This window comes from Rhinatrema bivittatum, chromosome 4, assembly GCF_901001135.1.
Source record: "Rhinatrema bivittatum chromosome 4, aRhiBiv1.1, whole genome shotgun sequence".
NCBI lineage: Eukaryota > Metazoa > Chordata > Amphibia > Gymnophiona > Rhinatrematidae > Rhinatrema > Rhinatrema bivittatum.
The window spans coordinates 165,215,325-165,241,896 of NC_042618.1; the positions used below are offsets into that span (position 1 = coordinate 165,215,325).

The window sequence follows — 26,572 nt, forward strand, 5'->3', positions numbered from 1 at the left end:
CGCCGGCGGCGCGCCTTCCTCCTGCACGGGCCCGACGTTCCCCGAGGATGTCCGTACTCAGGACCGACGCCGCGGGCAAATCTCGCGCTAAAGCGCGCCGTGGACATGCCCCCTGACGTCAGACGCTGGCCAGCCGCGGTTTGCGCGGGAAAGGATTGAGATTTAAACGGAGCTTCCTGCTGAGCTCCTCGCTTCGGCCACAGTGCGCTTGGTGAGTGTTTTGTTTGCTTCCCTGCCTGTTGCTACAGCTCTTGACCCGGACCGCTTCTTTGATTATTCTGCCTGCTGCCTGCCCTGACCTTGGTCTGCCTCTCTGGATTTCTGTTTGCTGCCTGCCTTGACCCGGACTGATCCAGTTGATTATTCTGCCTGCTGCCTGCCCTGACCTTGGTCTGCCTCTCTGGATTTCTGTTTGCTGCCTGCCTTGACCCGGACTGACCCAGTGGATTATTCTGTTTGCTGCCTGCCTTGACCCGGACTGACCCAGTGGATTATTCTGTTTGCTGCCTGCCCTGATCTGGACTCCTTCCTTGGATTATCCTGTTTGCTGCCTGCCTTGACCTGGACTCCTGCATTGGATTCTTCTGCCGCCGGTCCCGACCTGGACTGTTGTTTTGGATATTCTACTGATCACTGTCTCAGGGTTGTCTCTTCTTCATCCAGGAGAGGAGGACCTTCCGTTCCTGTGCTTCCCAGACTCAAGGTAAGCGGTGTCGACCCAGGTTCCACTTAACGAACGTAACAAATCTATGCTGCCTCGAGTCAAGCAATCCATCGCATTGTAAATAGTTCACTATCCTTTCCTTCAGCAGAGTCTCCATTAATTTTCCCACCTCCCATGTGAGGCTAACTGGCCTGTAGTTTCCAGTCTCCTCTCTGCTCCCACTCTTGTGAAGCAGGATCACCACCGCTCTTCTCCAATTTTGTGGTACGACTCCCATTTCCAGGAATCTATTGAACAGGTCTTTCAGCAGACCAGCCACCACATCTCTGAGCTCCTTCAGTATCCTAGGATGTGTCCTCTTCCAGCCCCATGGCCTTATCCACTTTCAGTTTTCCTAGCTCTTCCCATACATTCTCTTCTGTAAATGGAGTTTCATCTACTCTACCAGCATCTACATTCTTATTAACCAGCAACAGTTCTTCAAAGTAGTTAAATCACAAGCGGATTGTGATACATTGCAGGAGGACCTTGTGAGACTGGAAGATTGGGCATCCAAATGGCAGATGAAATTTAATGTGGAGAATTGCAAGGTGCTGCATATATGAAAAAATAACTCTTGCTGTAGTTACACGATGTTAGGTTCCATATTAGGAGCTACCACCCAGGAAAAAGATCTAGGCATCATAGTGGATAATACTTTAAATTGTCGGCTCAGTGTGCTTCAGCATTCAAAAAAGCAAACAGAATGTTAGGAATTATTAAGAAGGGAATGGTTACAAAATTGAAAATGTCATAATGCCTCTGTATCGCTCCATGGTGAGACCACACCTTGAATACTGTGCACAATTCTGGTTGCCACATCTCAAAAAAGATATAGTTGCAAAGGAGAAGGTACAGAGAAGGGCGACCAAAATAATAAAGGGGATGAAACAGCTCCCCTATGAGGAAAGGCTGAAGAGGTTAGGGCTATTCAGCTTGGAGAAGAGATGGCTGGGGGGGGGGGGGGGGATATGATAGAGGTCTTTAAAATAATGTGAGGTCTTGAACGAGTAGATGTGAATCAGTTATTTACACTTTCGGATAATAGAAGGACTAGGGGGCACTCCATGAAGTTAGCAAGTAGCACATTTAAGACTAATCGGAGAAAATTCTTTTTCACTCAGTGCACAATTAAGCTCTGGAATTTGTTGCCAGAGGATGTGGTTAGTGCAGTTAGTGTAACTGGGTTTAAAAAAGGTTTGGATAAGTTCTTGGAGGAGAAGTCCATTAACTGCTATTAATCAAGCTGACTTAGGGAATGGCCTCTGCTATTACTGGCATCATTAGCAAGGGATCTTCTTAGTGATTGGCTACTTGCCAAGTTCTTGTGGCCTGGTTTGGCCTCTGTTGGAAACAGGATGCCAGCTTGATGGACCCTTGGTCTGACCCAGCATGGCAATTTCTTATGTTCTTATGTCTTCTTTAATAAACCCCAAACTCTAATATTTGTTTAATATTTCTTTGTCTCCATACATTGCTCCTTTTCACCTTTCAGTTTCACTATACCACTTTGGGCCTTCCTCCTTTCTCTGATTTATCTGAAAAATGTTTTGTCACCTCGCTTTACCTCTTTGGCAATCCTTTCTTCCATTGGAATTTTTGTTTTCCTGTTTTCTTTCTTCGCCTAAGTTTAACTTTCTAATGTATATTTAATACTCTTTGTTACGTTTGCTGGCTTGTGGGATGGCTTGAGAGCCAGCGCACTCACCTCGAATGCTATCCGGGCCCACTCCATGCAACAGAATGCCACCGATGCCGACCCTTTCATCCACAGCCCAAACACCACCCTCCTATTTCTGGCTCTATGCCCTTTAGTTGCTTGCTTGCGCCCAATGTCAGGAGTTAAAGGGCTGCGGTGGGAAGTAGGCTGCGGCGCTCCTGAATAATGACTTCTCCTCCAGCCCTAATAAGGGCCTAGCAGTCTCCCAGATCTTGTCTCAGCAATGGGTCATCTACAGTCTTTAGAGTGAGTTGCTGCTCATTCCACTATTCCTATGTCTGTTCTTGCACCTTGTCTCATTCCTGTCTTGTCTCTCTAGACCAGCCTGCCTTGTCTCTCCAGCCTTATCTCATCCAGTTATCCTGCTCCGTCCTACCCTGTGTCTCAGTCCTTCTCTGTGTCTCCCATTTCTACCCCCCTCGGACTGACTACTGGATTTGACCCATGCCTGACCTCTGACCATTCTTGCCTGCCGCCTGCCTCTGACCTCAGCATGGACATTGACTACCCTTACCCACCACCTGCCTCTGAACTTGGTCTGGTACTGGACCTCCACTCTTTGTATTACCTAAGAGACTATCACCTAGCACCTGCCAGCCCCTGTAACCCAAGGGCTCAACCTAAGGGGAAAGGGGCTGGTATAGGTGAAGCTCCTGCCCAGTCTCATCCTAGTGTAGCTCTGCCAGCTGTTGATAAGGACCTGCAGGGCCTTCCCTGCAGGTTGATCCAACTTCACCACAGCACTCAGGGTCCACAGAGTTTACACTCTTGTATGTATGACATAACCCACAAGCAAAGAGCCTGTCATATTGTGCCCAAAAACATTTTGTGGTGACAAAACATAAATAATGTGCTTTTAGGTATATTTTGAGAGTAGATTACTACAATCTTTCTGTTAGGATTTGTGGGTATGTGGCCCCTGGGCCGAGGTGAGAGATGGTACCGTCCACGGGGAGGGAAAAAAAAGGGCAATGCAGAGGCATGCCAAGGGTTAGCTTACAATTTATCTCGCTATATGGATTTGACTAGCTAGATTTAGGGATTTTTGAACAGAAATCCTAACTGGTTAAGTTCAGCTGAAAACTTTGTCTAAAAATAAACAACTAAAGTTAGTTGGTTATTTTTGCCATTCAGTAGCCATTTGGAAATCAACCCATGTAGCTAACAGATATTTCATCAGATTTGTCATTAAAAAAAAAATCCCAGCAAACCATTCGTATATGTTATGGCGTCGATTTTAAAAGCGCTGCTTGTGCAAAAAAGCCTATATATGCGAGTATCTGAGCTGTGCACAAGCAAAGCAGATTTTAAAAGTTGCAATTTACGCACATAAATATGCATGTGCATACCAAAAAAGGGAGTGGAAAAGGGGTTGGGCATTGCATTCCAGGGTGAGGTCAACATTTACGCACACAAGTCTATATTTTAAAACTGGCCGCTGCAGCACACATTGGCTAGTTAACATGTTGCTTTACTGCTGTTCCTGATGAGGAATAAGTCTGCAGATCTCGTATTTTATGGCTTAAAGGATAGGGTGAGGGGTCCGGGTCAACTGGAGCGCTTCTAGGAAGAAGAACCAGAGGGTCTAAATAACTTTGAAATTGATTGCGCAAATTAGTGGACTAATTGGAAAAACTGGAAATAAGAACATAAGAAATTACCATGCTGGGTCAGACCAAGGGGCCATCAAGCCCAGCATCCTGTTTCCAACAGAGGCCACACCAGGCCACAAGAAGCTGGCAATTACCCAAACACTAAAAAGATCCCATTCTACTGATGAAATTAATAGCAGTGGCTATTCCCTAAGTAAACTTGATTAATAGCAGTTAATGGACTTCTCCTCCAAGAACTTATCCAAACCTTTTTTGAACCTAGCTACACTAACTACACTAACCACATCCTCTGGCAACAAATTCCAGAGCTTTATTGTGCGTTGAGTGAAAAATAATTTTCTCCAATTAGTCTTAAATGCGCTACTTGCTAACTTCATGGAGTGCCCCTTAGTCCTTCTATTATCCAAAAGTTTAAATAACCGATTCACATCTATTCGTTCAAGACCTCTTATGATCTTAAAGACCTCTATCATATCCCCCCTCAGCAGTCTCTTCTCCAAGCTGAACAGCCCTAATCTCTTCAGCCTTTCCTCATAGGGGAGCCCTCTTCCCTGCATCATCATCTCATCTGAGCATTAAGACTCTGGAGCTCTTCCCTATCCCTGCGCATGGAACAGGGAGAATTTCAGAGTATGTTACCCTAAAAGCCTAAATTTGTTTTCCAGAACCTCCCTCTCACACCTTTCTATATTGTTTGTGCCCAAATATACCACGACAGCCAGCTCCTCCCCAACACGGTAAAAAAACGTATCTAGATGATGCATGTGGTCTGTCACTCTATTAGCACTCTGCCAAAAAAACTTTGTTAACCACTATTGTAGTATCTTGAGAGAGATACGTTTGTAATTAAAACATATTTGCTTTAGAAACATCGCAAAAAAATGTTAGATGATTTTCAATAATTAAATGCTAGTACTAACAGTTTTTAATATAGGAATATTTCATAACTATCTCATTTGGTATTTATGACTACAATATTAAAATATTTGTCTGAGGTGCACTTGTCCTTCATGCAAGCATGTTTTAAAATCCGCTAACCTACGCACGTTAAAGCTGGCAAAGTCCTATAGAAGATACGCGAAGTAGGCTTGCTCGAGTAACCTCTTAAAATTAGGGGCATAGTTATGTGCACATTTTAAAACTTGCATGCATAAATGCGCATATGATTTAAAATTGCAATATATATCTGCTTGCACATAAAAATGCACCCGTGCGCTCGTTTTAAAATTGGCCTGTATATGTTTTATCCACATTGCAACGACCTATTAACTACTACTATGCAGTTTTTGATCAGAATGTTATATGAACTCTCACATCACAAACTTTCCTCTGATGTGCAGGATGCTACTTCCATTTCTGTCTTCCATTCAAAATTAAAAGCCTCAGCTCTTAAGTACACCAGCCTCTCTCTAGTGGTCTACGACCAAGCATCTCTGTACTGTTATCCTGTCTCTTAGCCACCCTGGTTATGAAACCATTCAAAAAATAAAATAAATGACAGATTGTGCATTGGGAATAATCTCTTTTAAAAATTTGTGTTCCTTTTTTTAATATCTATTTTATAATGCTGCTTGTAACTGATTCCAATTGAACTGCGATAATGGGACCTGGATTTGTGATGTTGCCGCAGGAATTCTCATTAGATTATAGAAGGTCGTGATTGTGAATGTTGTAGCATTCACAATCTTCTATATGATTACAGTATTTACAGTAATATTCTTTAAAAAAAATGTGCAGTAGTCCTGTTTTAAGTATTTCCATTTACCTTTTCAAACTCCATGTCACGTTTTCTTGGCACATCCAGAGCTGGGAAAAGGTCTCCAATTAGTCCCATAAACACTGGCAAATCATCGGTCACTATTTTAGGAATATTAAAATCTCTCAAAGCTCTCATCAGGACTTGGTCTTCAGGGCGGCCAGCATCTCCTCTTTTTAAAGAACCAGCTACAACCAACACAGATTTGATAGCCCGCAATCCCCAGTCATAATGATCCTGATCAATTAATGATAGAAATGTGCAGTTAAAGTACTTCATCCAGCAGGCAGTTCACAAAAATATTCATACAGGCAGTTCGCAAAAACATTCCTACAACATTCTCTCTGAAATCATTCCTGTTAATATTTGCTAGTGGTACTATATCAGGAAAGTTACCTGCTTAGAAAGGAGCTCTTTGCAGAGTGTATACAAAGTAATAAATTTCCGAGACAGAAGTCTGGCATCTAAGAAACCCTCAGCCACAAGCATGATTTCACAGATGAGTTCAAAGTCTGGCACCACCATAGCACATGGTCTAAAAATGGCATATTAAATCATGGTTAGATACAGGATTCTAAGGCCCTCAAGCCTAGTAGCTTCTGCTCACTCTCTCTCTCATACTTATCCTCTAAAGAGCTAAGAATGAATGCAACTTCCAAAGGGCTTTCTGTTGGTAAAGTAGAGCTTTACTTGTAGAAATGGTCCTTTAGAGAACCACACGACTAATGCACGTACAAAATAATTCACAAACACACTGAATGCAATTACCTTTAAACACATGGGGAGAGGCATTACAGGGAGTGGAGTCTGAGAGGGAATGTGACTTATATGCATACTTTTTGATTTTAAGAAGTATGCGCATAAATTCTCTCAGTAACATAATGCACACTAAATAAAGGTGTAATAGTGTGCGTGAAGTTTTACCAGGATAATTTTCAACATGCACTTATGAATGAAAGTCTGCTTTGAAAACTGGTGTTAACTAAGCGCATATTCCTCCCCTTCATCTTTGAGTCTCACAATGCCAATTCTGCACTTCCTTCTATCACTAACATCTAAAAAAAGTCTTACCATATTTGTTATTTTCTTCCATTTTAATTTTTGCATTCTTGACTACTTTCCCATCTTCTCCAGATATGGTCGCCTGTCTTCCTCTGTCTGTGATCTCTTGTAATTTTTGAATGAGAATCTTTTCTCCCTTACCAGTTTAGCTGCTTCTTTAGAAAACCATAATGGTCTCTTTCTGCTCTTCCCTTTATTTACTTTCCATAACAAAAAATTAATTGGTCTTATGATATCTCCTTTTAGTTTTTCCCACTCCTCCTACTTCGCCTAGATTTTCCCAACCAGCTAATGACAATCCCCTTTTCACCCAGTCAGTATCTCACTTCTAAGATGGTTACCAACACTTACTCCAGATAGAGCATGTGAATTAGCTGACAAAAATGAGCGTTTAAAAGGGCTAGCTCCAGGTCAAACATGCGCGGAAGGGTGGTCACGTGATCATGATTGACAGGTGGGGTATAAAATTAAATATTAAAATTAAATAACAACTTAGGCAAAATAGAAAAAAGGGGACATAGAAGCCGATAAACCTAATAGAGTGAATATAGAAAAGTTGGATGTGGAAGGAGTTGGGATTATACTGGAAATAAATTCTTTAAGACAGATTGTCCATAGGCTGAATCTTGTCGTCCTTCCTTGTCGAGACAGTAATGAGCCGCAAAGGTGTGAAGGGAACTCCATGTTGCGGCCTTACATATGTCAGCTATTGGCACTGAACGGTAGTGTGCTACTGAGATTGACATTGCTCTTACTGCATGTGCCTTTACTCGCCCTTGGAGAGGAAGGCCTGCTTTTTCATAGCAAAACTGTATGCAATCTGCTAGCCAATTGGACAAAGTTTGTTTGCCCACTGCTTTCCCAGGTTTGTTTGGATCAAAAGAAACAAAGAGCTGGTTGGATTTTCTATGGGCTGTAGTGCGGTCTAAGTAGTATGCAAGTGCACGTTTACAGTCCAAGGTGTGTAAAGCAAAATTGCTTACCTTGTAATAGGTGTTATCCCAGGACAGCAGGATGTAGTCCTCACATATGGGTGATGTCACTAACAGAGCCCTAGTGCGGGAAAAATTTCTGTCAAAGTTTCTAGAAACTTTTGACTGGCCCAGTGAGGCCACTGAGCATGCCCAGCATGCTATGACATTCTCTGCCACAGGTGTCTCTCTTCAGTCTCTTATGTAGCAATGAGCTTTAGCAAAAAATAAAATAATAAAAAGTATGAGAACCAACTCCGCGGGGTGGCGGGTGGGTTCTGTGAGGACTACATCCTGCTGTCCTGGGATAACACCTATTACAAGGTAAGCAATTTTGCTTTATCCCAGGACAAGCAGGATGCTAGTCCTCACATATGGGTGATTAGCAAGCTATAGGCTGAGTCATTTTGTAGTGAAGCATTACTGAAGCATTGTTGCTGAAATGAGTCAGCCGAAGATCACAGCAGGTTGGATGTAGAAGGAGTTGGGGTTAAACTGGAAACAAGTTCTTTAAGACAGATTGTCCATAGGTTGAATCTTGTCGTCCTTGTTTATCCAAACAGTAATGAGCTGCAAAGGTGTGAAGAGAACTCCATGTTGCTGCTTTACAAATGTCAAGAATTGGCACTGAACGATAGTGTGCTACTGAGGTTGACATTGCTCTTACTGAATGAGCTTTTACTCGCCCTTGGAGAGGAAGGCCTGCCTTTTCATAACAAAATTGTATGCAATTTGCTAGCCAGTTGGATAGGGTATGCTTTCCTACTGCTTTCCCTGGTTTGTTTGGATCATAGGAAACAAAGAGTTGATTGGATTTCCTGTGGACTGCAGTGCGGTTTAAGTAGAAAGATAGAGCATGCTTGCAATCCAAGGTATGTAAGGCCCTTTCTCCTTGATGAGAATGAGGCCTTGGAAAGAATGTTGGTAAAACAATGGATTGGTTCAAGTGGAATTCCGTAACTACCTTGGGAAGGAATTTTGGATGTGTACGGAGTACCACTCTATCATGTGGAAAATTTGTATAGGTGAGTATGTGACAAGTGCTTGTAACTCACTAACCCGTCTAGCTGATGTAATGGCTATGAGGAAGATAGTCTTCCATGTGAGAAATTTAATATCACAGGAATCTATGGGTTCAAAAGGAGAACGCATGAGCCTTGATAAAACCAAATTTAGATCCCATTGTGTGACTGGAGGTCTAATTGGTGGTTTGAGTTGAGTTAAGCCTCTCATAAATCTATGGACAAGAGGTTGTGTAGAGATTGGTGCATCTGCTATCTTGTTATGTACGCAGAAATTGCACTTAAATGTACCCGTACAGATGAAGTCTGGGGACCAGATTCTGAAAGATGGTACAAATAGTCTAGTAAAGAAGTTGTAGGGCAAGTAAAAGGATCGATGTTGTTTTGCTTGCACCACACAGTAAATCTCTTCCATTTGGAAGCGTAGTTCTTTCGTGTTGAAGGTTTACGTGAAGCTATAAGCACTTGAGATATATGGGTTGAAAGATTGAGTGGTTGTAATATCAAGCTTTCAACATCCATGCTGTCAGAGATAGGGATTGAAGGTTGGGATGGCGCAGTCGTCCCTGATCCTGAGTTATGAGAGTGGGAGCTACTCCCAGGCGAATTGGATCCCTGACTGAGAGTTCTAGAAGTGTGGGAAACCATACTTGTCGAGGCCAATACGGGGCTATGAGTATCATGGACCCCTTGTCCTGTTGTAGCTTCACTAGAGTTTTTGTTATGAGTGGTATCGGAGGATAAGCGTATAGTAGGCCTGAGTTCCAAGGGCGAGCAAAGGCGTCCTTGGTTGGTTGGTTCTTTTGTTTTTGTAAAGAACAGAATTTGTCCACTTTGTGATTCAGGTGTGATGCAAAGAGGTCTATTGTCGGTTGACCCCAACATTGGAAGATCCTGGTTGCCACCGAGGGATCCAGAGACCATTCGTGTGGTTGGAATTGACGACTGAGCCGATCCGCTAGTACATTTTGAATGCCAGCCAGATAAGTGGCCCGGAGAAACATTGAGTGTGTTAGGGCCCAGGCCCAGATCTGTGCGGCTTCTTGACAAAGGAGATACGAGCCCGTGCCTCCCTGTTTGTTGATGTACCACATGGCAACTGTGTTGTCCGTTTGTATGAGAACAGTCTTGTGTGAAAGGCAGTCCTTGAATGCATGGAGCGCATAATGTATAGCTCGAAGTTCCAGGAAGTTTATTTGAAATGTTGCTTCAAGTTTTGTCCAAGTGCCTTGGGTTTGGAGATTGTCTATGTGAGCTCCCCAACCTAATGTGGATGCATCTGTGGTTAAAATTATCTGTGGGACTGGTTGCTGGAAGGGTAGGCCCTTGCGCAAATTGTCCTTGTTCACCCACCAAAGTAGAGAAGAACGTAGTTGGTGGGTTACTTGAATTGGAGAATGCAGTGGTTGGACGGCTTGAATCCATTGTGACCTTAAAGTCCATTGAGTTACTCTCATGGCTAGTCGTGCCATAGGAGTGACATGAACTGTGGAGGCCATGTGGCCTAATAAAGTTAGAAACTGATGAGCTGTCGCTTGACTCTTTGAGTAAATGGACTTTGCTAGAAGGGAAAGTGTCTCTGCTTGATTGTCGGGTAGAAAAGCCCTTGATAGGGTTGTGTTCAAGTCTGCTCCTATGAATTGAAGTAGGTGAGACGGAGTAAGGTGGGATTTTTGATAGTTGATGAGAAAACCCATGGAGTGAAGGAGAGCAATCATCCAATTTAGAGACGTAAGAGCTCCCTGTTGAGATTGACTTCTGATGAGCCAGTTGTCCAGATATGGGAATACATGGACACTTTCCTTGTGTAAGTGTGCTGCTAACACTGCTAGACATTTTGTAAATACTCTGGGAGCGGAGGCTAGTCCGAATGGTAGAACTCTGTATTGGAAATATTGATGGCCTACCATGAAGCGCAGGTACTTGCAATGAGGAGGGAATATTGGAATGTGAGCGTAAGCATCTTGAAGATCCAGAGAACAAAGCCAATCTCCTGTTTGCAGAAGTGGGAGCATGGTGCCTAGAGAAACCATCCTGAACTTCTCCTTTTTTAGAAATTTGTTGAGATTTCTGAGGTCTAGGATGGGACGTAGGCCTCCAGTTTTCTTTGGAAAGAGGACATTTCTGGAGTAGAATCCTCTGCCCTGCTGTGTCCGGGGCACTGGTTGAATGGCCCTGGCTCTCAGAAGGGTGGATAATTCTACTTGTAATTGAATTAGTTGAGAATTTTGTTGTGGGCACGAAGTTGGTGGAAATTCTGGAGGAATTGAGAGGAAATTTAGTTTGTAGCCTCGAGACACTATGGAGAGTACCCATTGGTCTGATGTTATATTTGTCCAATTTGAGTGGAAATATAATACTCTGCCTCCTACTGGCAGGTCTGGTCTGGGGTTCAGGAGGTGGGTCTGTTCTCTGGTCTGGTCTCTTCAAAAACCTGCTGCTGGACCAGTTTGTGGAGGAGGTTGAGTGCGGGTTGTTCTGGGCTGTCTAGATTGTGAACGTTGAGTAGGTCTAGAAGGCCTAGTTCTAGCAGGTTGGGCGTAGTACCTCCTTGGTCTGTAATAAGAATGCCTAGGGTCCCGTCGAGGAAGGTGCCGAGAGGACTGTGTTGCTGTCTCTTGTGGTAGTTGGGACAATTGTCATAGGGTCTCTGTGTGATCCTTAAGCTGTTGAACAGCATCCTGGACCTTTTCCCCGAACAAATTGTCTCCGAGACATGGCAAATCTACCAGCTTTTCTTGTACCTCAGGCCTGAGGTCTGAGGCTTTTAACCATGCCCACCTGTGTGCTGTGATTCCTGCTGCTGCTGTTCTTGAGGCAGTGTCAAAATTGTCATATGCAGCCCTTACCTCATGTTTCCCTGCTTCTAGGCCTTTGGTAACTATGGCCTGTGCTTCTTCTTGAAATTGTGCAGGTAGAGAATTTGTGAATTCCTCCATTTGTTTCCAGAGATCTCTCTGATACTGTGTCATGTAGGGATGTGAATCGTTTTAGGACGATTAAAATTATCGTCCGATAATTTTAATATCGTCTTAAACCGTTATGGAACACAATACAATACAGATTCTAACGATTTATCGTTATAAATCGTTAGAATCGTGAGCCGGCACACTAAAACCCCCTAAAACCCACCCCCGACCCTTTAAATTAAATCCCCCACCCTCCCGAACCCCCCCCCAAATAACTTAAATAACCTGCGGGTCCAGCGGCGGTCCGGAACGGCAGCGGTCCGGAACGGGCTCCTGCTCCTGAATCTTGTCGTCTTCAGCCGGCGCCATTTTCCAAAATGGCGCCGAAAAATGGCGGCGGCCATAGACGAAAAAGATTGGACGGCAGGAGGTCCTTCCGGACCCCCGCTGGACTTTTGGCAAGTCTCGTGGGGGTCAGGAGGCCCCCCACAAGCTGGCCAAAAGTTCCTGGAGGTCCAGCGGGGGTCAGGGAGCGATTTCCCGCCGCGAATCGTTTTCGTACGGAAAATGGCGCCGGCAGGAGATCGACTGCAGGAGGTCGTTCAGCGAGGCGCCGGAACCCTCGCTGAACGACCTCCTGCAGTCGATCTCCTGCCGGCGCCATTTTCCGTACGAAAACGATTCGCGGCGGGAAATCGCTCCCTGACCCCCGCTGGACCTCCAGGAACTTTTGGCCAGCTTGTGGGGGGCCTCCTGACCCCCACGAGACTTGCCAAAAGTCCAGCGGGGGTCCGGAAGGACCTCCTGCCGTCCAATCTTTTTCGTCTATGGCCGCCGCCATTTTTCGGCGCCATTTTGGAAAATGGCGCCGGCTGAAGACGACAAGATTCAGGAGCAGGAGCCCGTTCCGGACCGCTGCCGTTCCGGACCGCCGCTGGACCCGCAGGTTATTTAAGTTATTTGGGGGGGGGTTCGGGAGGGTGGGGGATTTAATTTAAAGGGTCGGGGGTGGGTTTTAGGGGGTTTTAATGTGCCGGTTTTTCGATTTTTCGATTTTTCGATTTTTAACGATTTTTAACGATTTTTCACGATATTTTACCCCCCCAAACGGCAACAATACGATTCCCTCCCCCTCCCAGCCGAAATCGATCGTTAAGACGATCGAGGACACGATTCACATCCCTAGTGTCATGTACAGCTGATATGCAGAGATTCTGGAAGATAGGAGTGCACCCTGGTAAATTTTCCTGCCAAGGGAGTCGAAGAAGCGATGATCTTTCCCTGGAGGAGTCGAAGAGTGTGGACGGACATGCTTTGATTTTTTCTGGGCAGATTCTACTACCACAGACTGGTGTGGTAGTTGTGTTTTTTGAAATCCTGGTGCTGATTGCACTAGGTAGGTTGTGTCCACATGTTTGTTTACTGCAGAAACAGTACATGGGTGCTCCCAAATATGGTGCTGCAGATCTAAGAGCACATCATGGATGGGAATCGCCAATACTTGTTTGGGCGGGTCCACAAACTGTAGAACTTCCAGTGTGTGTTGTCTAGAATCCTGTTCTGATGAAAGTTTGAAAGGGATTGTGTCCGCCATGTCTTGGACAAAACTGGAAAAAAATAAGTCCTCTGGTGGGGATCTTTTTCTTGATTCAGGAGGTGATGGGTCTGACATAAAGTCCTCAGAAGAGGTGTCTGTCCCTTGATCATCCCAAGAATCCTCATCATCATCTTGGTAGGGAGTCTTTGGGGTTGACTTGGGTGGCTGGTGAATACCTGATGGTCCAGGTAATGGGTCATCGATGTAAAGTGGTGGAGGAACTTGTTCCGTGGGTTTCTGTGGAATTGTGTTCCACAATTCCACTTTGTGGACTTTGTGATATTTTTGGAGGAGACGTTGGAGGAGAGCTAGATCTTGAGTCTCAGTCTCCTCTGTCGATGGTTGCATCGATGAAATAATAGGTGGCATCGATGCAAGTGTGGATACTGGTCTCCTTGGCGTCGATACTGTCGATGGCGGTACCATTGTCATTGGCACCGATGAAGTGGATGGTATCTGTGCATAGATCGAAGTCGATGCTGTAATAATTCTAGGCGTTGACATCAAGTCCCCTCCTGTCATCGGTGTCAAGATTGACCCCGGCATCGGTGGTACCACCGGCATCAGCAGACTTGCCGGCATCGATGCTGTAAGCATCAGCATCGACATACAAGTCGGTACTGAAAGTTGGTCCCTCAAAGCCTGTGAAACCGCTTGTTGGATTAGATCGGCCAATTCCGGCCGCACAACCGATGGAGTCAGAGCGGTTGTGGGCGGTGGCGTAGGCTGAGACATGAGATCCTGCGCAGTGCCCTGAGGAGGATCTGGAATGGGTTCCTGAATCGAAGTAGGCCGAGGCGTTGAAGGCCCCGAGGTTTCCTGATGCTTAGGCCGCTTTGCCATCGATCCTTCCTGGGAAGCAGATTCTGACATCGAGGGGCTTCGATGTCGGTGTCAATGTTTAGACTTGGTTTTATCGATGGATTTTGTCGATGTTGAAGACGATGAAGGAGACGAATGATCCCCCGACGGTCCCGGGTGAGGTGTTTTAAGAATTAAGCGCTTAGTCGCTCCAGCCGGAGATGACTTTAATGACTGTGAGGGGGATGGTATCAGTTGCAGGCTAAACAGATGTTCCATTTTTTCTAGCCTGGCCTTCCGGCCTTTCGGCGTCATCTCCGCGCATTGTGGACAGTTATTTACTTCATGTTTGTCACCGAGACATAATACACATTCAGTGTGTGGGTCGGTGATCGACATCTTTCTGGCACAAACAGGGCATTTTTTAAATCCTGTCGCCATTTTTCTTCTTTTACTCGATCGATAGCAGTCAATGAGATTATGAGGAGAAAAATTTTTTACTAACAAGTAAAATTGAGACTGGGTTACCTACCGGCCGGTAAGAAAAAAGAACCCGAGAGATTTTGAGAGAGAGAATATCAATAGTATGACTTATAAGTCAAATTTAAGTGTTGAGAGAATCTCAACGGCTCCTGTACAGCGATGCTGGCAGCAGCGCGGAAAAACGAAGACTGAAGAGAGACACCTGTGGCAGAGAATATCATAGCAGGCTGGCCATGCTCAGTGGCCTCACTGGACCAGTCAAAAGTTTCTAGAAACTTTGACAGAAAGTTTTCCCGCACTAGGGCTCCGTTAGTGACGTCACCCATATGTGAGGACTAGTATCCTGCTTGTCCTGGGATAAAGCCCTCTCTCCTTGATGAGAGTGTGGTCTTGGGAAGAAAGTAGGCAAGATAATTGATTCAAATGGAATTCCGTAACTAGTTTTGGCAGAAAGTTTGGATGTGTATGGAGTACCACTCGATCATGTAGGAATTTTGTGTAGGGTGAGTATGTGACAAGTGCTTGTAACTCATTTCCCCACAGGCTTCCTGCTTTTTTTATTATGAGTTTTTGTCTCTATGGCCAGCTTCTTTTCAAATTCTTTCTTAGCCTGTTTTACATTTAGCCTGCCAATGCTTATGCTTTTTCCTATTTTCTTCAGATGGATCCTTCTTCCAATTTTTGACGGAAGTTATTTTATAGTGCAGCATTGCTGACATTATCAAGAGGGGCCATGGCACCCAAAAAGAAGACCCAATGCAGACAATTAGACCTCTGCCTGAATTGTGCGGCTTAAGGACACAGCTTGTCTCAATGTCCTCAGCAGAGGGGAAGGATGCTACTCCTAGAGCCGGTTAAGTAAGTGACCTGTATGAAGTTCCTTCCCCAGAGCCAGAGTACACCAATGCTTGACTGGAGTAATGTATGGAAGGTTGCCTCAAGGAGACAGGCAAGAGGAGTTGGGGTGTTGAGGCAGTGAGCCCTAGGTCACTTACTTAACTGGCTCTAGGAGTAGCATCCTTCCCCTCTGCTGAGGACATTGAGATAAGTTGTGTCCTTAAGCCGCACAATTCAGGCAGAGGTCTAATTGTCTGCATTGGGTCTTCTTTTTGGGTGCCAGGCAACAGCGACCCAATTGCATGGGCTCTTCTGGTGGCAGGGTTACTGTCATGGCAGTATCTGGCAGGAGCAAGGCTTGAAGCTGTGATTACGCTTCCTGGACTTCTTTTGATTGCCACCTGCCACTGATCACTGCCTGCTCCTGGACATTCCTGATTGTTGCCTGCCCTGACCCGAGCTTGCCTCAGACTCCTCTGGTTCACCACAATCTTAGCCTTGGATCACCAGCCCTTCGGCGGAGGCCTCCACCTAAGACCTGCCAGCCCTGGCACCTGATAGCTCAACTTATGGGGAACGTGGGCTGATAGGTGAAGCTCTAGTTGGGCCTCTCTTCCCACTCCACCAGCCGACGGTGGGGACCTACAGGGCTCCTTCCTGCAGGTTGTGCCAACTCCACCTCAGTCCAAAGGTCCATGTCCGCAACAGATTGCCAAGACCATAGACCCAGTCTAGATCATTTTCTTGGTTTTCTGGTTCCTGTGATCGCTTTATCTTGTTCCTGAATCCAAGCCTTTGCCTTGTTCCTGAAACCAAATCTTCATCCTATCTAGAGTCTTCAGAGTCTTTTTTGCTGGTTCAAGTCTTCGGAAGTCTTTCCTAGTTCCTGAGTCTGAGTTCCAAGTTCCTGAGTCTGAAGTCTGAGTTCCAAGTTCCTGAGTCTGAAGTCTGAGTTCTGATTTCCTAGACAGAAGTCTGAGTCCGAGTTCCTGAATTCTGTCCTTGGTCTTTGGAGTTCTTGTGCCAGCCACCGCCTTGTTCCAAGTCTTTCAGTCCAGTGCCTACGCTGCTATTGTCGTGGTCTGCAACCAGTCCCAGGGATGTATAGAATGTGCAGCGGTGCCAGACTATCTCAGAGCCTTCGCATTATTCCAACTCCAGAGCCTTCATCATGTTCCAAGTCCTGAGCCTTCGTCAGGTTCCAAGACCTGAGCCTTCATCTTGTTCAAAGTACTCTGCCTCTGTCTGTCCTCACGCTGAAACTGCTTACAAGCGGCAGTCCAAAAGGGCTTTTGAGTGGCCAGAGGACTACCCCAGAGACCAGCTGGGTCTGGGTCCTGGTGTGTGTTGAATGTCCGAGTGTTCCTATGCCAAGCCAAGCGGGTTCCTGTTTCCAAACCAAGAGTATTCTTTTTCAGCCAGCCCATGCCCGGATGTGTTTGCTCACAAGTGGTGTGGACCACAGCCAGTCCTGAGGTTGTGCAGGTTACGTCGTGGCACAAGGGCTCATGCCTCTGAGCGCCTGTCGGCACTCATAACAGAAGCAGTGGTGTCCAGGTTACTTTTCTGCTTGCCAGGCAGTTCTCTCGGGCTCTTTCTTTTAGGCACCAATCTATATCCCCAGTGAGGTCGATGAACACCTCTAGCATGGTGGGCAACTCCCAGGCAGCGAGTTCATCTTTAATCTGTGGTGCAAGGCCTTCCAAAAAGATGGCAAGCAAAATAGCTCCCTGCAAATTCAGCTCTGTTGTCAGGGTCATAAACGCAATGGCGTATTTAGCAAGTGTTCTGGAGTCCTGACGGAGATGCAGTAGATTAGAGCCCACTGTGGCCATCTGGCCTGGCTCCTCAAAAATTGTCCAAAACTGGTTCATGAATTGTTGAAGGTTATGCAACAGAGGATCTGTAAACTCCCTGAGGGGAAAGGCCCATTAAAGGGCCTACCCATCTAATAACAAGAAAATGTAGGTGGTTTTGCTCAAATTGTAAGGGAATAACAGTGCTTGCAGAGTAAAGTACATCTAACACTAGTTCAGAAACCCCCGGCACTGCTTGGGATCCCCAGAGTACCAGGGAGGGGCTAGTAGTTGCGGTGTAGGACAGTTGGTGACTGATGGTAGTGCTGGTACCAATACTGGTGGAGGCGGGGCGGTGGGTACGAACAAGGTGACCAAACACGCAGCGAGGCAATTTATGCTGGCAACTAGGAGTTCCAATGGTGTCTGGCCTTTAATGCAGATGGGTCTGCTGGGTCTATGGTCTTGGCAAGGGAAGGCGGGATGGATAGGCAGGGCAGGAGGACAAAGAGCAACACAGGAGGCAAGGTATACTGAAGAATGAAGAGCTGAAGACTGTCCACAAGCAATAACAAATGAGACAAAAACCACAAGAACCGAAGAACAAGACACTGGAACTGAAGTCCAGACAAAGACCAGGAATTGAAGACAGGAACTTGGGAATGCTGAGAGAACGCTGAAGCAACTAACACTACAGAAACTGTAGGAGACCTGTTGCCAAGGCATCTTGCTGCTGGAGAATTGCCCTTTTATAGGGCAGCATTGCTGACATCATCAAGAGGGGCCGTAGGGCTTTCCTGCTGCTGTTCCTTTAAATATAGAAATGAGGCAAGGTGTGCGCCTAAGGAGGACATGCCACACCCAGACCTGTTAGCGGCATCCCTGACGCAAGTAATGGTGGCATCTTGCCATGTATGCCAGCCAGCTGCATTGTGCTAGGGCCGAGATGAGGGCAGAAGTCCGTGGGAGCTGCCTGCGGACTGCCAATTGTAACAGTATGGCTTTTGTTTTGTATTAACATCCTGCTTTTCGGTTGACAGGGATAATTTGGAATCTTTTAATTTAGATGGTTCTTTACTTATAGGCACATGGACTGCTTTTCATTTTTTGGAACCTCTCTGTTGGGATGCCCTATCTCTCCTGTTTCATTAGTATCCTTCGAAGATACCTCCCTCCAAATCAAATGCTGCTGTCGACTGTTGGCTTTCCTCCTTGTTCTTCTTTAAAAGTTGCTCTATCCTTTTTACAGATTAGCACCAGCAGTCTGGTTCCACCCTGGTTAAGATGGAGCCCATCCTTTTGGAAGAGGCTCCCCCTTCCTCAAAATATTCCTAACAAAACTAAAGCCCTCTTCTATGCATCATCGTCTCGCCCATGCATGGAGACTCCGGAGCTCTGCCTGCCTCTGGGGACCTGTGAGTAGAACAGAGAGTGTTTCAGAGAATGCTAGCCTGGAGGTTCTGGATTTCAGTTTTCTATCTAAAAGCCTAAATTTGTTTTCTAGACCCTCCCTCTACACCTTCCTATGTCATTGGTGCTCACATATCCGATGACAACTGGCTCTTCCCCAGCACTGTCTAAAATCCTAACTAGCTGACGCATGAGGTCTGCCACCTTCTCACCAGGCAGGAAAATTACCAGGCGATCCTCACGTCCACCAGCCACCCAGTTGACTACATTCCTAATAATCAAATCTCCAAATATGACAGCCAACCTAACTCTTCCTTCCTGGGCACTAACCCTGGGAGACTCGTCCTCACTGCGAGAGGACATTGCATCAACTGGAGAGCAAGTCCTTGCTACAGGATCACTTCCTGCTACATCAGGGTGATGCTGTCCAACCAAGTGATCTTCCTCCTCCAAGTCAGCACTAGGAATGCCAGACTGTAGTTGGGACTTGGTTACCTTGACCCTGAAAGTCTCCTTTATATACCTCTCGTCTATATACCATGTTCCCACTAGTCTCACTCACTCAATCCCATTCTGTTCTCACCTCTTTCTGACCAACATCTCCCTTTCTCTCTTCCCCCATGATCTGCCCAATTTCTGTCTTTCTCTCTCTCTCTCTCTCTCTCTCTCTCTCTCTCTCGTCCCCATCAGTCTCTCTCTCAATCCCTTACCCTGTCCTTACCAGTCTCTCTCTTGGCAGCTCCAGCAAAATATTCCCCAAACCCCAAAAGAATGATTACATGGGGTTGGAAGCCCCAACATTAACACTTTCCTCTCCATCACTTGTGCTACTTTCCCACCCTCCTCCTCACCCTTTCCCACCATCGGTATCTCCGCTGCCCACAGCCCTCTTATTTTTCCTCTGCCCCCATTCCCTCTTACTCACTGTCTGACCCCCTCTCCTCTAGTGCCTTCTGGCTATCTCACATACATTCTCCTTCTTGCTCTTACATATCCATCTGTTCTCCCCCAATATTTAGACTTTTCAAGTCACTCCATTAGAAGCATTATACTCCCTGTGTCCTTCTCTCAAACCCTTCCCCTTCCCAATCACCATCTCTGGCTCTCTCACCCCTCCATCCCCTTTACACCTGTGGCTTCCATTCCTGCCCCCCACCCCATCACCCCTTCTGGCTATGTTACTCTCCATCCCCCTTTCACCAGCTCTGGCTCTCTCTCACACTCCCGTTCAACTTCTCTACCTATTTATTTTATTTATTTATTTATTTAGAATTTTTATATACCGAAATTCTTGTAGGGAATTCTTGTAGGGAAATACCTATGGCTCTCTGACATCCATCCTTACCCCTCCCCCTTCTCCCCCCTAGCTCTCTTATGCACACATCCTCATCACCACTTCTGCCCCACTCTGACATCATTTCTGTTTTTTCATACCCCTTCTCTGAGTCACCATTGCTGACTTTCTTGCACACATAAGCTCACTCCTGGCTTTATCAATCTTCTCTACTGCCTTTCCCCATTTTTTTGAACCCTGTCTCCCTCCATCCTGGCTCTCTCATGCCCCTTCCACTCCCCCCACATGGGTCTCATACAACCCCCCTAACCAGACCCTCTCTCACTCCCTGTTTTTTCCCCCAATTAAGTACTGTGAGGTCAGTAAGGCAAGAGATGGAGGAGAATGTCACTTCTCTGCTCTGTTTTATTGTGCGTACTTCCTGCTCCAGTCTCTTCCCTCCTGTCCTCTACAATGCTGTTCAGCTGCCATGTGGCCAGGAGGGCAAGAGCCACATTTTGCACATGAAAGAGCCACATATGGCTCCCAAGGCATAGGTTGGCCACCCTGTTATAGGATAACAGGTTATCCTACAATTTCTGCCTGGAATAACAGACAGATTTTCATCCATAGAAGGAAATCTGTTTATCTCAGCGGTCTGATTTATAGGAATATAAGGATGCAAGAGATATTGTTCTATGAAGACAAATTGATAGAGTTATTAATCTCCAAGTTACACTGTTGGAAGCTTGAGAAAGTCCCACTGGAATTGTTTGTCTATTTGGATAAACAAGCAGTTTTTCATCCACAGAGAGAAAACTATTCATGGCAAGTGACTGATATTTGGAATTAGAATATGCTGGGGGTGTCAGTCACAATGTCATCCAGAGATAGTAGAGTTGCTTTCCTGTAACAGGTGTTCTCACAGGACAGCAGGATGTTAGTCCTCACATATGGGTGACATCATCAGGATGGAGCCCTATCACGGAACACTTTTGTCAAAGTTTCTAGAACTTTGACTTGGCACACTGAGCATGCCCAGCATACTACCAACCCTGCATCCAGCAGGGGTCCCCCTTCAGTCTCATTTATAGTAGAAGTACGAGCGAAAAATAAAATAATAAATCGTAAGAAACCCAACTCTGCGGGGTGGCGGGCGGGATATCATGAAGGTTTCGGTGAAGTGGCACAAGCGGCCGCCTACTGGCAGAGATGGTAGTGGAAGATGACAGATGCTCTCCAGTTGGGAGTCAAAACCCCGAAGTAGAGCCAGGCTGCGGAGCTGGCTGGGCTTTTTGAGGTCTGGATTGACGGGCCTGAGGCTTTTGGTATGGCCTGGTTGGGCAACTGAGAGATGGGGGAGGATAAAGCAAATGTTGCTTACCTGTAACAGGTGTTCTCACAGGACAGCAGGATGTTAGTCCTCACATATGGGTGACTTCATCAGGATGGAGCCCAATCACGGAAAACTTCTGTCAAAGTTTCCAGAACTTTGACTGGCCCCTACTGGGCCTGCCCAGCATGGCACTAACCCTGCAGCCAGCAGGGGTCCCCCTTCAGTCTTATTTGAAAGCTACAGGCAGTGCCGAAAAATAAAATAACAAAATGTTACGAACCCAACACCGCGGGGCGGCGGGCGGGTTTCGTGAGGACTAACATCCTGCTGTCCTGTGAGAACACCTGTTACAGGTAAGCAACATTTGCTTTCTCACAGGACAAGCAGGATGGTAGTCCTCACATATGGGTGAGTACCGAGCTGAGGATGTCCAAACATCCACCAAATGTACCCAAAGGCATGCAAGAGGCACAACAACTGGGACGGAATTTGGGAGAGGACATCCTGAACCCCACCGGGCAGGTGGAAGGGTGTAGATACGTTACGTTGTAGACAGGTTACAAAGGACAGACTGGCCGAAGATGGAATCTTGTCTTCCAGCTTTGTCCAAGCAATAGTGGGCTGCAAAGGTGTGGAGAGAACTCCAGGTAGCAGCCCTACAAATGTCAGGAAGCGGCACCGATCATAGGTGTGCTACTGAAGTCGCCATGGCCCTCACAGAGTGTGCTTTAACACGGTCTTGGAATGGAATGCCGGCTTGCTGATAGCAGAAGGATATGCAGTCTGCCAACCAGGAGGAGAGAGTCTGCTTACCCACAGGCTTCCCTAACTTGTACCCAAATGTACCCAAATGTACCCAAAGGCATGCAAGAGGCACAACAACTGGGACGGAATTTGGGAGAGGACATCCTGAACCCCACCGGGTTCAGGATGTCTCCCTCCTTCCAACACTCAACACATGAAACTCTCCCTCCTTCCAACTCTCCCTCCTTCCAACTCTCCCTCCTTCCAACACTCAACACATGAAACTCCCATGCAATCCTCTACTAACAAACTGTCCCACAGCATTAAACAAGCTTCCAGCATTCATCCAGTCTCATCTGCAAGCTTCCAGCATTCATCTGCAAGCTTCCAGCATTCATCCAGTCTCATCTGCAAGCTTCCAGCATTCATCTGCAAGCTTCCAGCATTCACCCAGTCTCATCTGCAAGCTTCCAGCATTCATCCAGTCTCATCTGCAAGCTTCCAGCATTCATCTGCAAGCTTCCAGCATTCATCCAGTCTCATCTGCAAGCTTCCAGCATTCATCTGCAAGCTTCCAGCATTCATCCAGTCTCATCTGCAAGCTTCCAGCATTCATCTGCAAGCTTCCAGCATTCACCCAGTCTCATCTGCAAGCTTCCAGCATTCATCCAGTCTCATCTGCAAGCTTCCAGCATTCATCCAGTCTCATCTGCAAGCTTCCAGCATTCATCTGCAAGCTTCCAGCATTCATCCAGTCTCATCTGCAAGCTTCCAGCATTCATCTGCAAGCTTCCAGCATTCACCCAGTCTCATCTGCAAGCTTCCAGCATTCATCCAGTCTCATCTGCAAGCTTCCAGCATTCATCTGCAAGCTTCCAGCATTCACCCAGTCTCATCTGCAAGCTTCCAGCATTCATCCAGTCTCATCTGCAAGCTTCCAGCATTCATCCAGTCTCATCTGCAAGCTTCCAGCATTCATCCAGTCTCATCTGCAAGCTTCCAGCATTCATCTGCAAGCTTCCAGCATTCATCCAGTCTCATCTGCAAGCTTCCAGCATTCACCCAGTCTCATCTGCAAGCTTCCAGCATTCATCCAGTCTCATCTGCAAGCTTCCAGCATTCATCTGCAAGCTTCCAGCATTCATCCAGTCTCATCTGCAAGCTTCCAGCATTCATCTGCAAGCTTCCAGCATTCACCCAGTCTCATCTGCAAGCTTCCAGCATTCATCCAGTCTCATCTGCAAGCTTCCAGCATTCATCTGCAAGCTTCCAGCATTCATCCAGTCTCATCTGCAAGCTTCCAGCATTCATCTGCAAGCTTCCAGCATTCATCCAGTCTCATCTGCAAGCTTCCAGCATTCACCTGCAAGCTTCCAGCATTCACCCAGTCTCATCTGCAAGCTTCCAGCATTCATCCAGTCTCATCTGCAAGCTTCCAGCATTCATCCAGTCTCATCTGCAAGCTTCCAGCATTCATCTGCAAGCTTCCAGCATTCATCCAGTCTCATCTGCAAGCTTCCAGCATTCATCCGCAAGCTTCCAGCATTCACCCAGTCTCATCTGCAAGCTTCCAGCATTCATCCAGTCTCATCTGCAAGCTTCCAGCATTCATCTGCAAGCTTCCAGCATTCACCCAGTCTCATCTGCAAGCTTCCAGCATTCATCCAGTCTCATCTGCAAGCTTCCAGCATTCATCCAGTCTCATCTGCAAGCTTCCAGCATTCATCTGCAAGCTTCCAGCATTCACCCAGTCTCATCTGCAAGCTTCCAGCATTCATCCAGTCTCATCTGCAAGCTTCCAGCATTCACCCAGTCTCATCTGCAAGCTTCCAGCATTCATCCAGTCTCATCTGCAAGCTTCCAGCATTCATCCAGTCTCATCTGCAAGCGTCCAGCATTCATCCAGTCTCATCTGCAAGCTTCCAGCATTCATCCAGTCTCATCTGCAAGCTTCAAGCTTCCAGCATTCACCTGCAAGCTTCCAGCATTCATCCAGTCTCATCTGCAAGCTTCCAGCATTAATCTGCAAGCTTCCAGCATTCATCCAGTCTCATCTGCAAGCTTCCAGCATTCATCCAGTCTCATCTGCAAGCTTCCAGCATTCATCTGCAAGCTTCCAGCATTCATCCAGTCTCATCTGCAAGCTTCCAGCATTCATCCAGTCTCATCTGCAAGCTTCCAGCATTAATCTGCAAGCTTCCAGCATTCATCCAGTCTCATCTGCAAGCTTCCAGCATTCATCCAGTCTCATCTGCAAGCTTCCAGCATTCATCTGCAAGCTTCCAGCATTCATCCAGTCTCATCTGCAAGCTTCCAGCATTCATCCAGTCTCATCTGCAAACTTCCAGCATTCATCCAGCATCGCCTGCAAGCCTCCAGCATTCATCAAACCTGCACAGACAAGCCTCAATCTTTCACATAGCCCCTCTCATTATCCTTCTAATCTCGCAACTTAGTTCTTACAAATGGCCCCATTTTTCACAATTCCAATTCTCCAACATAATACTCCACCTAAAAGAATTTCTTTCCGACATGCCCAACAACACAACCTTAAATCCCTCTCTTCAATTTCGATCACTCCTACCTCACAACTGCTAGGCCTCACCCTCTTCTCTTTAAGCCTTTTCAATGCTCAATCTCTAACGAAAAAGTCTGTAATCTTAAACGACTACCTCATCGACGTGAAACCGGAGATTTGTGCAATCACTGAAACGTGGTTAAAACCTTCAGACACAGCAATAATTAATCAATTACCTACAGAGGCTTACGACTTCTTCTCGCTACCTCGTCATAAAAAAAAGGGAGGAGGTATTCTTTTAGCAACTAAAAAGGACCTCAGATTCTCTCTACAGCAATCCAATTCCAATGCAAAACTTGAATTCGGCCTTTTCACCTCAGACAAGCTCCAAATCCTTCTCGTATATGCTCCCCCAGGACTCCTGGAATCAGATGCTTCACCCCTGGTAGAATTAACTTCTTCCCTCATCAACTTTGACTCGCCAGCTATCATACTAGGTGATTTCAACATGCACGTAGATAACCCTACCCCATCACCTAACTGTGAATCACTTCTCACAGCCTTCTCAGCACTAGGCTTCACTCAATTAGTTAACAAACCTACCCACAAAGCCGGCCACACGTTAGACCTGATCTTCGTTAACGCTGCAATCAATCCCGTATCTATCCCAGATTGCACAAAGGTCCCGTGGTCAGACCACTACCTCATAACAACTTCATTCTCTATAAAAGATACTAGCCCGGCTTGCATTCCTGCGCCCTCCTTCACATACAGGAAAACTTGCTCCCCAGAAGACCTCAATAATCACCTATCACCTCAACTCCACCAACTGGACCTTACAGATCCGAACTCAGCACTTCGATCATGGAACACAATCACCGAAACTATAGCTAACAAGCTATGCCCTTCAATTACAAAAAAACCACACCAGAATTCCTCCAAAAGACAGCCCTGGTTCTCCTCAGAACTAAGAAAGCTCAAACTCCAACTAAGACAAAATGAGGCTAAATGGCGCAAAAACCCAGGAACCAACACCCTTTCAATCTACAAATCATCTCTGCACCAATACAAATCAAGCACCCTAAGATCCAAGAGGGACTATTACGCCTCGAAGATACATGACCTGGTATTCGATGCCAAAGCCCTCTTCAGCTATGTAGCCAACCTCACACAATTAAACCAACCAGAGATTCCACATGACCAAGCTCAATCGAAAGCGGAAGAATTAGCTCTATTCTTCAGCAACAAAATCAACACTCTTCTATCTCAGCTCCCCACTAACCATACTGTTCCACTAACCACTCGTCAACCCTCAATCAACTACACTCAGTTAGAAGAACTTGACACAACTTCATCCATGGAGATCCAAGGAATTCTAAGGAAAATGAAACCTTCCTCCCACCCTTCAGATCACATCCCAGCTAAACTACTACTATCAATTCCAGATTCTATCGCCAAAACACTGGCAGATATCATAAACTGCTCCCTCACTCAAGGACTCTACCCGGACAACCTCAAACTAGCCTCACTCAAACCCCTTCTCAAAAAACCAAATCTGGACCCAAACGATCCTAACAACTTTAGACCTATAGCCAACCTCCCCTTCATAGCCAAGATAATGGAAAAATTGGTAAACTCCCGACTCTCAAACTACCTTGAAGACAATAACCTACTTTTCCCATCACAATATGGATTCCGTAAAACCTTAAGCACGGAAGCCCTTCTCATCTCTATGACCGACCACATCATCCTAGGCTTAGACAAAGGACAATCCTTCCTTCTGATCCTACTCGACCTTTCGTCTGCATTTGACACGGTCAATCACTCTCTTCTCATCAACCAACTAACAGCCATAGGTATCTCGGGCACCGCCCTATCTTGGTTTAGAACCTTCCTCAGCAACAGAGGATATAAGGTTAAGATTCATAATAAAGAATCCTCTCTTCACCCTGCGTCAGTAGGAGTCCCTCAGGGCTCATCCCTGTCTCCTACCTTGTTTAACATTTATCTGTTACCTTTAT

At 46.1% G+C, this 26,572-nt stretch overlaps 1 protein-coding gene across 1 annotated transcript in view; it reads right to left on the bottom strand.

Moving 5' to 3' along the window:
• DNAH17 (dynein axonemal heavy chain 17) overlaps positions 1 to 26,572 on the bottom strand; it is a 1,486,981-nt gene that overhangs the window by 534,622 nt on the left and 925,787 nt on the right. The window contains exons 38-39 of the mRNA XM_029599137.1: positions 6,189 to 6,327; positions 5,802 to 6,029 (exon numbers count right to left, since the gene is read on the bottom strand). Of these exons, the coding sequence (XP_029454997.1) occupies positions 5,802 to 6,029; positions 6,189 to 6,327 (367 nt within the window). The remainder of the gene's footprint in view (positions 1 to 5,801; positions 6,030 to 6,188; positions 6,328 to 26,572) is intronic.